At 38.0% G+C, this 15,508-nt stretch overlaps 1 protein-coding gene across 16 annotated transcripts in view; it reads right to left on the bottom strand.

The window, feature by feature from the left end:
• PHLDB2 (pleckstrin homology like domain family B member 2) overlaps window positions 1-15,508 on the bottom strand; it is a 196,487-nt gene that overhangs the window by 45,541 nt on the left and 135,438 nt on the right. For all 16 annotated transcript variants that reach the window (XM_079101422.1, XM_079101412.1, XM_079101420.1 and 13 more), the window contains 3 exons: window positions 11,844-12,227; window positions 6,721-6,864; window positions 5,521-5,658 (listed from right to left, as the gene is read on the bottom strand). In XM_079101422.1, coding sequence (XP_078957548.1) covers window positions 5,521-5,658; window positions 6,721-6,864; window positions 11,844-12,227 — 666 coding nt within the window. The remainder of the gene's footprint in view (window positions 1-5,520; window positions 5,659-6,720; window positions 6,865-11,843; window positions 12,228-15,508) is intronic.

The raw sequence follows: 15,508 nt of genomic DNA, 5'->3' as shown, positions 1-15,508 counted from the left end.
AAAAATAACCTCCATCTGGAATCCTGTTGATTTAATCCCCAAATCCCACAATATAGTTCCACTTCCTCTAGCCAGGGAGCTAACTTTGAAATGTAAGAAAGAGGCATGGGAAGGGCTGGGTCCTTGGCAAATGCTCTGTACTTGGGAGGCATGAACACTTGTTCAGGAATCTGGGCCAGGCTCATTGCCTTCCCCTGACTCTGAAGGAAGGATGGGAGGAAGTAACAGGTAGTTGGGCAAGATGATAATGGAGAATAAGGTTTAGCTACTTAGTAATATATATGCTTATGTAGAAAAATTAGGAAGTCAAAATTTCAGCTTTCACTTTAGGAATATATCATATGGAGAATAAGCTAAGTTTCAGTTCATAGTTAATTATGTGTGGCTATACAAGTGCACAGTCCAGGGTGACTATGAAATGTCACAATATATCCATGTAAAGACGCAAAATGTTTGCCCATAAACAAAAGGATGGTTTGAGCTTTATGATTAACATCTGGGTAATGGAAAGACTTCAGTAAGAAAATGGAAGTGGAGCCTTTAAGATTTTATTTGATTTCATCACAACTGAATTTTGACTTTTACATGCTAAAGGAGCATAGATGAAACAGATAATCTAAAACTAGAGGAAATTGGAAAACTACTTTTAATTCCAAATTTTCAATGTACTCAAAAATAGACAAAAAGAGAAAGAAAACCTACATAAATAGATGCACACGTCTGTACTTTCTCAGAAGGTGCTGAAAACTGGGCTTATAGTGGACTGTGGAGTGTCAGTGAAGGAAAGACTGCCCAGACTGAGCTTCATGGGCTGGTGGTCTCCCTACTCTGTCACCAAACCTATTAAATTAAAACAGATAACTAGGGCAGTGATAACATTTTCCTGTCCTTTCACTTGATGGTCTCTTTGCTTAGTGCTTCACCAAATAAACATCCCATCTGCGTTTATGTTCAAGTCAGATACTCATATTTGTTCAGGGTTTATCCATGTTTATACTGGAGAGATGGCTACTACCTGAGAACATAACAGGCAGGGAGACTTTAGCTTAAAGTCACATGGAAACAGGCTAATTAATGCTTATAACAGTGAAAGGTCAGCCCAGAGAGCCTCTGGTAAAATGTTCAATAAATATATAATAAAAAATCTTGTCTATATATGATGTTGTGTATATAATTATATCTATAGTTTGTTTTGTGTGACATAATAAATAGTAATTGCATATAATATGCATTCATTTTTATTAAATATGTGAAATAAAATAATAGTTCTCAAATCAACTAAAAGAAATAACACTGGAGATCATAGTCAAGAACCAAGAAAATAACGTTAATTATTTCATACCAAGATTTGAACTCTGAGGCTACAAGGCCCTGTCCACAAAAAGCTAGGGACAAGATGACAGGATGTATTATCAACATCTGAACTGGAACTTGCCCAACAGGGATATCTTTTCAGGTTTTGCTCTTCTCATTCCACAGTTTATATCTGACCACAGCAACAGGTGTATGGAAAGGGAAACGTGATCCAAAGGGCAAAGGCCACTTCCTCCTTCTGTCTTACGCTCTGGCTGGACTGGCAGCGTGATTACAGGGCCCCTGGCATGTGCACTTAGGCAGCTCACAGCAGCTGTCCTGAAACCTGGCCACACATAGCTCTTTGGCAGGTGTTTGGCTCTGTGTTTCTTGTAATGCCCAGCCTGGCCTAGCGGTTAGCAGGCAAATCCAAGGACAATATTCCCAAAGCATACTGGGCAGTATTTTGGCACTTCCTACAGGCTGGATAAACAGTGGATCACAATGCCTTCTTCTATTTCACAGGCTAGAGGGAAAAATAAATATTTGGTAGACCCCAAACAGATGTAAATCATAAAATATGAAAAGTAAAAGGTCTAAAAAGTACAGCAGTGAGAACATAAACTCAACTAGAAAGGTCTGGGAAAGATTTTTTATGAAGAACTGACAGGGCACCTGAGCCCTGAAAGTAGAAAGAATGAAAGCACGGAATGTGGAGAAGGAAATCCCAGGCTGGAGAAACAGTGTCCATGAAGGACCTAGGGACATGGGACGGGGTTGTGGGTGGATCTTAGAACTAGAGAAAGAAGGCCAAGGTGAGGATGGTGTGAAGTATGGGAAAGGTGGTGACAGAAAGACTAGTGACAGATCAACAGCAAGGAATGTAGATTTCACAGAGTACAGTGGGGCACAATCCAGAGTGCCACATCTCAAAGATTTCTATGATCTCATTTCTGTTTTCTTTTGATTTTTAGATCACCATGCTTCATTTGCTGCAAAGAGAAAATGCTGAGGGGGGAAGTTGAAAGGGACTAAGGAAGAGACTTTGATGATTTAGGAGAACGCAGTTATTGAACATGTGGAGACAACAAAGTAATTGAGATGTACTTTAGTGATCAGCTGTATGTGATGGAGAAACAAGGGTCAAGACCAACTTCTGGATTTCTGTTTGAACCCATGGGAGGGCAGAGATGCAATTTCCGGGGCTGAGAAAACTGGACCAAGGGGAGGGAAGGTTGTTGTAGAGGCAAGGAGAAGATTGAGATCAGAGTTTAGCTATGGATGTATTGAACAGGAAATAACTGTGCAGTATCTTGAGTGGAGATGTTGGGGAGGCTGCAGGATGAGTCAGAAGTTCAGAAAAGCTTCACGGGCTAGAGACATGCATAGGACCAGAGAGAAGAACAGAAGGAAAACCATGAGTATGATGCACAGGGGTAAAGATGGGGAGGAGGGAGAAAGAGCCAAGAATAGGAGCTGTCCTCTCTAGTGAATGCTGCTCTGGAGTCTGATCACCAGAGTACTGGAAAGCAATCAGTGGGCCAGGAAGCACTGAGGTCTTCCATACTCTTAAAAGGAGAAAACTGATGGATTAGTGGAGGCTTAAGCCAACTGCAGTGAAAAGAAAGGTCAATTTGGAAATGAAGAAGAAGAGACACTGTGTACTCATAAAATTGTTTGAAAAGTTTATCTATGGCAAAGAAGAGAGAGATAAGGTAGTAATTTATTTTTGTATTACAGGGTCGTAGCTTGTTTTTAAGTGATGATAATTTTTTAAATAATACTGGTGGCATGCTGGCAGCAAAATACAGTAAACTGACAGGGTTCGTGCAGAAGGACTGAAGGCTTGAGAAAGTGGGATGGGATGACACTCAGAGCACATCCATAAGGACTGGTCTTTGATGAGAGGAGAACACCTTCCTTGGTGAGGAGAAGGCTGGATGCTTCCAATTTCTCACTGAAGCAGGTGGTGAGATAATTTTTGAGTCAGTGGGAGGAAAATGGGCCAGAGATTTGAAGAGAGTGAAGGTACAAAATAGCTGTGTCATAAAATGGCAGAACAAGCTTATTTGAGAATCATAACAATGCTGCCAAGCAGTGTTGAGTCTCTATTTAAGATTGGTTTTCAAGAAGAGTGTAACATTATCTAGTCCAGCCTTTCTTTCCACTCCCTTCATCATTTTCTGGAGCCCTTTACCCAAAGCCAGTTTCTGCCATTTTTCATACTATCTGATGACAGACAATAATAATTCCACCTGCCAAGACCAACTAATCTCCTAACAGCTGCATGAGCGGGTGCTATACTTTAAGCCCCTGCACTCTCCTTTACTTGCATAGCTTCTGTTAAGCCCCAAAACAAAACAGAAGGGACAGGGTGATTTCTGCTCATGTTCCTAAAGTTCTTCTCCACCTTGGGTCTGGAAAACATGGCAGTTTCCCCAGGAAGTGAGATTTAGCATTGACTCAACTTGCTTCACTTTTGTGCAGAATTGATGCTAATGATAGATGGACAAATAGAATTTGTAGGCTGTGTCATTAGTGAGTTATACAAAGATAAATAACTGGAATGAAGAAGGCAGAAGATTCACAGGGAGCACGGTACACCATTCCTATGTCCCACAAGTTTTTCAATATGTCTTTATAAAAGTATTACTTAATTCAAGTTGTATTCACTAGTACTATAGTATTGATACCACAGTATGAATAACACTATTAATACCATAGTATCAATACTAATGCTATAGTATTGCCAATTTACTGATATTACAATATTAGTAAATACGACTTGAATTAAGCAGTACTGTTGTAAACAATAAATGCCCAGATAAGGCATTTGATGTCTCCATCAAAAGTTTCTGGCTGTTTCAATGCAGTCTTTGAAAAACATAAGCTATTTACTGAATCCCAGTGCACTGCAGTTTTAGACAATAAATCCTTTGATTTGGCTGTAGGCTACTAAAGAAAAATGTACTCACTTTTCAAATAGATTCTGTACTATTTTAAAGGCTGGAGGTAGAATGGTCATACATAAAGTTTAATATGATGGATGGGTAGCCCAGCATGAGGAAGTAACCTCTTGAGCTAAAGCCAACCCTACAAAGTTTAATGTGAAAAAGCTGTGCAGTTTAATTTTGACATGTAGGCAACCAATAAATTGATGTGTAGCTTTTAATGCAACTTTCCATTTCTGACAATATCATTTTTGAGCTCATTCTTTGGCATCAAGATCAAATGCCCTTATTTGTAGGCCCAAATACATGAGCGCCTAAAAAGGAAGTCACATTCAGAAGAAATTCTTTCCACACGTGACCACTAGAACTTACTCAGATTGGAACATTTTTCTTTTTCTCAGCTTAGTGGAGAACATAATGGGTAATAAAGAATGTGCTAAAGCTTGTTTGCTTTTTATTTTCCCAAACAGGACTTTTATTTTTAATTTCAGGTTTAGTTTGCTGTAGCTAACTGACAAGAGAGAAATTTACAATATTCCCAGAGGAGGGGACAAATTGAAACAGACAAACTAACATCCTGAATTCTAAAATCTGCAGGTAATTTTCCATATTTCCCCTAGTAGATATCAGCTAACACTCAGGTTGTAGCCTGAAATGTATAAATAAGACCTCATCCAAGCTAAGTGTCACCTGTGTCTCACAGATTATTTTCACTTGGCAGTGTGTGAGAACGCCCCCCTGAAAACTTCAATATATCTTCAAAGAGCAGTGCACTTGCATTGGATACAACAGCAAGGCAAGATAGGTAAGATAAATGACTCCCATTCATCTTTTTAATAGAAAGAAAAATAAAAAGAGGCAATCCTATTTGAATATTCCAAAGGCTACCCTACAGGGCAACAGTGATTAAAAAATAAAAGTTCAGTATATTTAAAAAAAAGAAGGAAAAAAAGTCTTCTAAAAATGAGTGGAAACAAAAGTGCAGAAAAGCTGATGGAAAAATAAAATGCAACTCACCTCAAGTAGAATTAGCTGCCATGAAATATCAGCTTGCAAATTATATGATCTCTGCTTTCCCAGCCTCAGTTGCCCAGTACCTGACAGTTCTTAGTTTATGACCGTGTGAGATCTTAGAACTTTTCTGTAGTGCTACTATCTCCAGGAACGTGACACACAAATCCAAGATTATGGTAATTCCATTTAGCATTTAAATTCAAGCAAAGGAAACCACAGCTTTAACCAGAAAAAATTGCATTCAAATATAATTTTCTTTTACCTTGGTCTTTTCACCAACAATGTTCTTTTCCAGTTCTGCTATTTTCCGGTTTAGATGATCCAAAATCTCCTTCTCCTTCATAAGTTCAGTTGTCTCAGATTTCTGCTCTCCATCCAAAAGAGCACATTCCATATCCAACTAAGGACATAAAACAAAACTCAGAAACATTTCACCTTCAGGAATATTCTCAACTGCTCACTGCATTGGCTCAGTTTAATAGATAAAAATTTCCCAAAGTACTACCATATAGCCAGATTGTGGGACAGAGATAGCACACCAAAGAGCCCATGTGAGACTTTGGATTTCTATATAAGAAAGCTGGAGAGCCCAGAGTATATTTGCTAAGAAATCTTGCTATCCTGTCACTTAACTTTTTTGCTACAACCCCCTTTCTGCTTACTTTTCAGAGATATTTTGCCTACTTGCTTAGATTCAAGCACAACCCACTTTGGAAACAGCCTTGTCACAAACCACTCTGGGAACAGCCTTGTCTTTGTCCTTAGGGCATAAGGAGTGAAAGTTACCCCAGCCCAGCACTTGAGCCCTGCATTCCTCGCAATACTGGCAGGAGGGGCTTTCGGAGTCCATGCACAAGATGACAGGTGAGCAGTCCCCTTACTACTTATGGGGCTATTGGCACCATCTGTAAGAAAAGACATGCAGATCCTGCCCAGGAATAATTAGGTGCTCTCACTCCGTGGTGGTAACATAAAACTGCCACCATCTTCTATTAGAGTTATAGAATATGTGCTATCTGTTCCCTGTTTTGCAAATCTTTAGAAATCTGGGCTTATGTCTAATTCATGTGTGGAATCCCTCTATAGTGCTAGCATGATATCTGACTCAAAGTAACATGCTCAGAAAAATGTTTCTTAGATTTGAAGCTGAACACCTAAATCCAGGATACTTCAGCTAACAGATTCTGTGATCAGAATGCACATATAGTACTAGTTAAGAGAAAGTTGGCTTAGAGCTTATTAAAGATGGCTTAATATGTTTATCTCATCTAATTAAGAAAAAAAGAACAGAAAGAAAATAAAGGAACGTAGACTAGGGCACTTTAACTCTATACATGGTACCCATTGAATAAGTGCTTGCTTGTGTTGACCTCTCTGTATTTGGCCTCAGAGAACTGTCCGAGTGAGCAGAAATGTTTTTAAGCTACAGGAAAAAAGGAGAGGGTGAGTCCATAGTTTATACCTCTCTGGAGGATTCATCCATCTGGTCATTTATATCTTTGATTTTTTGTTCAAGTTCTTCAAGGTTGTTCAGAATTGTGATTCGGGCATCTTCCATTGCAGCCAACTCCTGAGTCCTCTGTTCTTCACTTATTCCTTCTGGGGTCTGAAATTAATCAACACAGAAATAGGTTGCTCATGCTTCAGTTCTACAGTTTCCTGATTTGACTTAAAAACCAGCTGTAGACCTACAGTCTCACAACCTCCATGCCCATGCAGATGCCCAAAGGATCCCTGGGACTGTTTAGGAACTCTGATACATTTTCCCATAGAGATATGCCATCCTCAGCAGCTACATCCTTAGATAAGCTTGAGTAAACCAACCTCAATGCACAAACCATATCCCTTTAAAGCTAAAAGAACTAAGAGGTTAAAAAGAGAAGGAAGATATTGAAATAGTATGGAGAAATTAAGGTGGTTTCTGCAATGTTTCAGAGGTTTGACACAACAGAGAACTAGAACTGAGAGAGGACTTTAGACATCTTCCTCCAGGATTTCTCAGGACTGCTGCTACCTTCATTGCAAGCTCCATGTTCTTTCTCATCACCTATGGAAGCCTCTTGAATCTCTAGGCAAACTGTTGGTGTCACTACTAGGGTTATCTGCAAATGAGCATTCATGCTTTTTTATTTCGTTTTCAATGCAAGTTGGGAAAACAAGGGCACATCACTCTGGTGATTCCCCAAATGATTTAGAACTACACATTCAATGTTGCCAGTTGATGTTTCACTTTTTGTCACTGTACTGTTTGCTGTCTTGGTCCCTTCTTTTAGATAATGTTTAAGATACTATGTGGATCAAGTGGGTCTTATGCCTGAAAACAGGACACTGCAACCATTTATTTATTTCATGGAAAACTGAGTTCCATGGCAAGGAATGAGAAACTCAACAAACAAATAAGGTGAACAAGGGCATACTTAGAGTCTTGAGCAGAGTTAATGGCAAATACTCAAAGAAGAAAGGAATATTGTGGATCATACACACAGCCCAAATATGACTGCCTATTGTTTGAGAAGAGAATGTAGTAAAGTGAAAAGAGCCTCTTCTCCCTGGAATTTCAAGTTAACTCTCTTGGGTATCACCTGGTGGTGGCTTTCTGACATTCTGGTATTAAAATACTATGTATTTAATTTTTATCTTTCTTCGAAAAAGAAAGAATATTTTGAATAAGTCAACAATTAGACAAATTTAAAGATTGAAAATAGCAATCCAATTAATTATTGAAGATTGCTCCCTAATCCTTAAACAGAATATTCAGATAAGCCAAAATAACTGTAGAAATTTACTTATATCTCACTAGGTTAATTTATTTACCAATCCTGAGAACTTTAAAAAACATTCCATCATGTCATATTTTGTTTTCTTTACTCATATTCTTTATTCTTTACTTTGTAGCTACCTAAGGAGATTAAATGATAGAGCATCCAATATCTCAGGTTAATTAGAATAAAGAAACCCAGTTTTTCCAAGCTTTGACATTTAGCTGTTTAATTGTCATCTCAAATCCAATATTTTACCAGCTAATAAAACAACTGCTGACCTTTTTATCACAAACAATGAAGCTCATTGTCTTAATACTTGGGCACTTATTTCAGGCCATGAGGAATGCCTGCCAGAGTGAACGGCATTCCAGAATCATTGACAGTCATCCCAGCAGGAAAGCTCAGGAAGGCTAACATCCTGTTGGGTCAACATTACATATTAGATTTCTACTTCCAAGGCGGTTTAAAAATATCTCTCTCAGTGGTGGAAGCAAAGCATTAAGACAAAACAACTGAACAATCTGCAAATGATAAACTTTATAAGTAAGTAGGGAAATGAAGATAATTAAGAGTGACCATAATGGGTATTTGCACATACCTCAAAATTTTTAAAAACTTGAAGTTGCTAAAACAATAAAAGCTATTTATAGAAATAAATGGCATTTAGGAAATGTCTGTGAGATTTTTTTTTTGCTATGTATAAGGAGAAAAATCAAAAGGCATTTTAGGACTGCACGTTTGTGATAGAATGAGGTGAAAATATTGTAATCTTAGTAATTAATCAAATAAAGAAACCCTATAGAGAGTCAAGGTGCAGCAGCCACTCAATTGTTTTTGGTGACAGAAAAAGAAGTGAAATTTTAAACATAAATTCATTTTAATTTCTTTGGGATTTTTATAGTAATGGATAGAAACCCCTGATATAGTGACATGTTTTAATAAGCACATTATACATGTGTGTGCATCCTCAAATATGCCATCTTTGAGGTAACCTAATCCACACAGAGAAAGGTGAGAGACAGTAGGGAGAAGATACTTTCCACCTGTCCCCTTTTTTTACAGATCTCTTGTTAGAACCCTCTTGTAATCAAAGGAGTTGTGTGCAGAACTTTCCACTGTAGATGGAACAACTGGTCAGAAAGAGGAGGTAGAAAGAAACTACTCCATTCAGTTTTTGCCTCAGGTGGTGGTTGAGGGGTTCACTATGGCCCTTTAAACTTAGCCTATTTCCAAGCTCCTATGCATAGGTGTTAGGTAAAGTAAGCTCCAGACTGCTGAATCTCTGGCTTCCTACATAACGTTAAAAACTTAATTTAGTTAAATGAATTTAGAGTGGCTTTCATATTTCTCCCTTCCACATTTATCACTGGATTGATTATAATGAATATTATACTTTGTTAAGCCAATAATCCAGTGAACAGATTACTGGGAGAAGAATATCTGAAACAAATGGTCAGGGTTTTTGTTTTTTTGTTTTTTTTTTTTTTGAGCCCATATTTGTCTGCTTGTCTTTGAAAAGTAGTAAGTGAAAACACATTCCTTTAGACCTATCAGCCTCTCACTTGCATTATAAGCTGCTGCAGGGTAACCTGAGGTGCCCTGAAGTTTCCTGTCTCTAAAGGAAGCAGGTCTTATGTCTCTTGTGACAATGGATGGTGCTCTCAGCTTCTGAGGCCTCCTGTTCCACAAGAGTATATTTGAGAAATTAAAAATGTCTGCCAGGATCTGCTTGTTTACACATCAACAGCTCTCTTGTCAAAGACTTCTCCAGAAGGAAACCTGTCTCCCAAAGCAGTCTTCCAGAGACAGCATAGGGCTCAATGTTTTTAACAAAATTGAGCAGATCTCCACCAAGGAAGAAATGTGGAAAAATTGTAGATGAAAAGTAAGTCACAGATATCTAAGGAAACCCAATGACTGACAACAGCCCCAATTTTTCAACTGGGCCAAATACTTTGCCTGAACAACTGACAACTTTTGACTCCTCCATGCACCATTCCTCTTCCCATCCTAATTTCTAACAGTTTCAATTTTCTAGCAATAAAGACAGATGTCCTATTCAGACTTTCTCTCAAATAGGAATTAGTAAGGTAAATACAGCCATGTGGAGAAGGGATTGAAGTCCAACTTGGATTTAAGGGTCCAAAGCCCTGATGTGTATGATGGAAGAACTTGGTGGGCAGATAAGAACTTCTGACCAGAAACATCGAATGTAAGTGTTGCTGAAGTCAAACAAAAATGAAGAACAAACACACAAACTCCCCTGAATATGCTCTGTGTGATAAATTACTATCAGAATTTAGCACCATGATGTTTTTCTCAAAAAATCAGTATGTATCCTTCCCTTATAACAAAAATTCACTGAGGTATCCTTTTTGTTGTCATTGTTCTGTGGTCATAATTGCCAAGAATCTCAAAGTGGAACTTAATGGTAAGATCACTTAACTAATCTTTATTTACTTATTTAAGAATAAATAGGATTAGTTAATCCTATTTATTCTTAAATAAATAAATCTACCTTATAATTATGGCAGTGTTTTTTCCTTTTATTTTGGTGTCTAATTTTAGTTTAATTATATACATATGTATATATATTTATATTTATCTTTTATTATAAGCTCCTTCAATTCCTTTTTAGAAAAAAGTTGAGGGGACATTTTAAAGTCTTTATAGAAAAAAAATTCTTAACCTGTACAAAAATACTACTACTAATAATAATAAGAAGAAGAAGAATAAAAACAAAGATTGCCTTCTAACCCAATCTAGGAAATCCTAAATTTGGTAAGACATTTTTAAACCAATATACAATCAGAAAACTAAGTAATAATTATGACTACAAATAAATGTTAAATTCTTACATGCAAAACAAAACAAACAAATAAACAAAACATAAAGTCAGTGGTATAACCACTCATGATAAAAGCCTAAATTTGCCTACAACAGCTCTTACTATTCAATAAAACACAGGACAAAACAATTTTTAAAAAGTGGATTGAAAAATACCATTAGCAATTTAAATGTGAACATATGCCCTACTTTATGTAGAGTTAAAGATTAATTTAAATACCTATCAATTTGATGGATTGAAAAATTTTGATATGTAACTTTGGCAAATGTATGAAGAACAAAGTACGTTCATAAACTATCAGCGACAGTGTCACATGGAAATACAGTTTTTAGAGAGTGTAATTTGGAAATATTGATTAAAATGAATATTATACAAACTCTTTGCTCTAGTAACTCCACATTTAGCAAGTGACCCTACAGATGCATTTTCACAATGCACAAAAATATGTATCCTAGAATGTTGGCTGCCTATGGGTTTCATTAGCAAAACAACTGTGAATAGCATACATGGCATCTACAGACAATAGAATTAACTTTCGCCATTAAAAAGAATGGGATAGGGCTATATGTACTAATATGCAAAGATGTCCAAGATATTTAGTGAGGGAAAAATGCATACAACCATGTGTGTGCATATGTGTGCCTATGTCTATAATATGCAGTTGTTTGGGAACAGAAAATATTAGGAAGACAGGTAAGACATCTAACTATACTCATCTCTCAGGTGTACAACTGGGAGTGCAGAGGGAGAAACTTCTTTCTACTCATCTATACTGTTACATTTTTTACAGTGTGAATTGGTTACTTTATATTGGTTACTAATTTGCTAAACCTTGTTCAGCTAATTACCTCTTAACATTGATTCTTCACTGAAAACGTTCTGGAAAATTTGTGTCATAAAATCTCTGGTTTCCAGCCAAAAGCACATGTATATCCCTAGGCTCTAGATCCTGGTTTCTTTGCTATCCGGCATTACCTTTGGTAGGATACTCAGGTAGGAGGACTCGCTGGAAGCTTTCAGAAAGGCAGAGTGGGGTGTTGGGGGAGTCCTGGTGAGGTCGCCAAGCAGTTCATCATTCCTGATGCTCCTGGGGGCAAGGAAGCTGGCACTGCTCTGACTGAGGCTCCCGAAGCCAGCCAAGTCTGCATTGTGGAGAGAGCCCTTCCGGTGGCACCTGTATCTTGTATCGGGGCACACCAAGGCTTCCTCAAACACGGACTCCTCATCGGAGATCTGCAGCTTTTCAAGTTCCCTGTTGATTTTCTGCACATCTGCCACGGTGGTGCCTGTGGACAAGCGACTGTCGGGCTTTGTGTACTCAGCACAGAGACTGAGGATAGTCTCCAGACGCTGTCTCTCCTAGAGCAAGAGAGGAGGGCAAGGTCAGTGAACTTGTGAGAATGGAGACAACTCCTAACCCAAAGGCTATCAACCCACAGACACTTGGCTGGTGTTGACTTCGTATCACCTTTTAAGGATGCCTTTAAAGATTAAGATGAAACTGTTTGCAATGCTTGGTTTTGTCCTAAACTCTACGCTGGTTCTCCTCTTTGGTTTCTGTATCCCAGGATTGACTCTAAGTGCATATCCTAGTACTGTAAATACTCCAAAGATGTTTAAAATCTCCATTTCCTATCCAACCTTTACCGTCTTCTACTTATTTACCTTCAATAGTATCTAGCACTTTCTTTACTATAGACAGCGCTGATGCTTCAAATTAATTCTCTAACTTTCTATATAGAAATATTATTCACTATTAGACACACAAAGAGAAAAAAAGTACTTAAAGTATCTTTTGATTTAAAAGATGTATCTCTGTTTTGCCCAGCATGGCAGCACAGGCCTGTAACTCCAGTGCCTCAGGAAGCAGAGGTGGGAGGAATACGAGTTCAAAGCCAGTCTCAGCATCTTAGAGAGGCTCTAAAGCAACTCAACAAGCCCATGTCTCTAAATAAAATATAAAAAAAGGCTGGGCACATGGTTCAGAGGTTAAGTGCCCCTGGGTTTAATCCCCTGTACAAAAAAAAAAAAAAAAAAAAAAAAAAAAAGGATATATTTCTGTTTTCACAATTTTCTTGAAGTGTTTCAAAATTTGTACAAGTTTTTTTTGTGCCTGGTTATCATGTAAAGACCTTTTCTACTACTTTCTTGAATAATTAAAATTATCTAAAAACTACAAATGTTGCACTAAAATGACAATTCTATGTTAAGTCCAAATAGAAAGATATCAGTGTAGCTCAAATTCTGAGATCATTAAACTGATTCATTGAGCTGTAAAATAAAATGGCAGTTCCTTTGCTTAAAAAAATCAACATATAAGCCATTGATGTCTACGATAGTCTTACTAAATGGCCCCTCACCACACGACTCATGCAAAACAGATAGACATTGATGTTTTTTTATTTTAAATATATGAATTACATATTGTGAGCAATGGGAAGCAATTTACAAATTGCTTCTCATAAACCTAGACAGCATTATTTGGGGTGGGGAACCTCAACATATTTACCCTTCACATTAATTCCAAAGCCAAAATGAAAAAAAGAACCCAAAACAAAGACTATCTGTTGTGATTACATCTAGCACACTGAAGAGAGACTTCAAAACACTTACTTCATATAAAAATATTTCCAAACTGCTGATCAGTATAAAATATGAAAATATTAACCAGCACTGGACTACTGTTTTCATCCCAATTTTAGCTAATTTGCAAAGGCAAAATTCAGATGCAGTTAGTTTTTATTAGTTGAGGTAGTAGTGAGTAGAAAAGTCAAATAGGAACAGACCAACTCCCTAGTTGCCATTAAACCTCCCAATTAAACGACAAGTTAGAAGTCATGTAAGGCATATCTGACTTCTATCTACCCTCTAAAGTACCCCCCTGAAAAAGGGGGCAATAGCTTGATCAAAGAGATGTTTAATCTAGTTCCCACCTCCCTTCCACTGCCTGAACTTCTGGACTCCAGCTGCAGCTCAGTCCTCATGGCTTCTTCCCAGGACAGGCACTCCTAGCCACGCATCCTCAGCCCCAGGATCTTCAGCACCCTGTCCATCCAGACGTCCTGGCGCTTATTTATCTCTGCGGCTGCCACCAGCTGCCAAGCCCTACCCACTTCAGCTTTATGGGGAGAGGTGACAGGGGACACAACATTCATTGCTTTATTTTAAACTTCTCCAACAATAAAGAAAAGTCGACATGGAAATACACAAACAACCTACCAGGGCGTAGGTGAGGAGAGGGACAGGAGCAAAAAGTCATCTTACCCTTTGTCCACAGCATCTGTATTATAGGTTAGTCTCCAAAGAATCGTTCCCTTTCCGCTATTTAGATTGTTAGTCAGAGCACCTAAACTCAGTCTTTAGTAATCTTCATAGATCTTTATATGCATATTTTAGTCTTGGCATCAATTACATTCAGGGTTATCTTAAGGTTTTCAGTTTTCATTGAACCAATGAAAGCTGCTGTCTTCAAAAGCATGGAAGATACTTCTGCCTAGACTAGAAGGCATAGCAAAATTCCTCCCACATCCTTCCCAAAATAGTTTCTTTTGCTGCCAGTGCTATTGCTTAATTCCAAAGGGAATAAATGATCCCAGCCTTATGATGAATGCTATTTCAGACAGTGAAATGCAGTATTCAAAGACTTGTGCACAGGAAGTTTGGTCTACTGGTATGTGTCTCTCTATTCTCATCACCCCATTCACAGCCAGTCTGTCCAGGGCTTGAATCACACACACACACACACACACACACACACACACACACACACACACACACACAGAGCAATGCTGCCCACAAGTCTAAAAGAAATCCAGGCTGTGCTCAGACACTCTGGCCCCATAAAAGCTACACTGAAGAAAAATAAACTGATGTGGAGAAGTACGTCAGAAGAAAGTCTGCAAGGTATTTCAGAAAGCACTTCAGGAAGCCTTTTAAGGAAAACCTGAACAGAAATTACCCTCATTAGATATCTCTCCCTTCAGCCCTCTGTATTCTGGTATCTTGTTTCTTCTTATTTATCAGACCAATACCCTTCATCCTGTATGGCTCAAAACAAGGGTAATGATTATGAATAAGGACTCTCTGAGAACCAGAGAGGGCAGTGTTAATAATTATGCTGGAATCTCATGTGCAAACTGGGATTGCTCCTGGCACTGAGATGTATAGCCTCCTACCTAAAATCCAATTTTCCTTGAAGCTTCACCTGGAAACCTGCAAAGTCAGGAGGTACTCTCTTTGAGATCTCCAAATCCTACTTGGTTTCCCAAATCATCACTCTATCATTCATTTTCTTCAAAAGCTACCAGTACAAAGACTAAATACTCAAATGACTACCAGAAACATTGGTGCTAATGATTTGAGTAGGTTACTTTGAATCAAATTACTTAAAATACTTAAAAATTTGTGTTTCCCTTCACTTTCCTCCATCTTCCTATCCCACATATGTCAAAAAAAGCTTTGAAGGGAGCACATGATGTTAGAAAAAATACCTAAAAATATTGCTATTCAATTGTTTTTCTCTTAGAGGTTAAAAAAAAATTGTGGACTGGGGCTGTTTTTAGACCCCAGAACTTTCTTTCTTCTTCAGAGGAATGTGTCTGGCATTGCCCCACTGCAGCCACATAGCCATCCACCTTTTA

Source organism: Sciurus vulgaris, assembly GCF_902686455.1.
Source record: "Sciurus vulgaris genome assembly, chromosome: 10".
Taxonomy (NCBI): domain Eukaryota; kingdom Metazoa; phylum Chordata; class Mammalia; order Rodentia; family Sciuridae; genus Sciurus; species Sciurus vulgaris.
The sequence above is the reverse complement of the archived record's forward strand: the minus strand, read 5'-3'. Positions and strand labels throughout refer to the sequence as shown.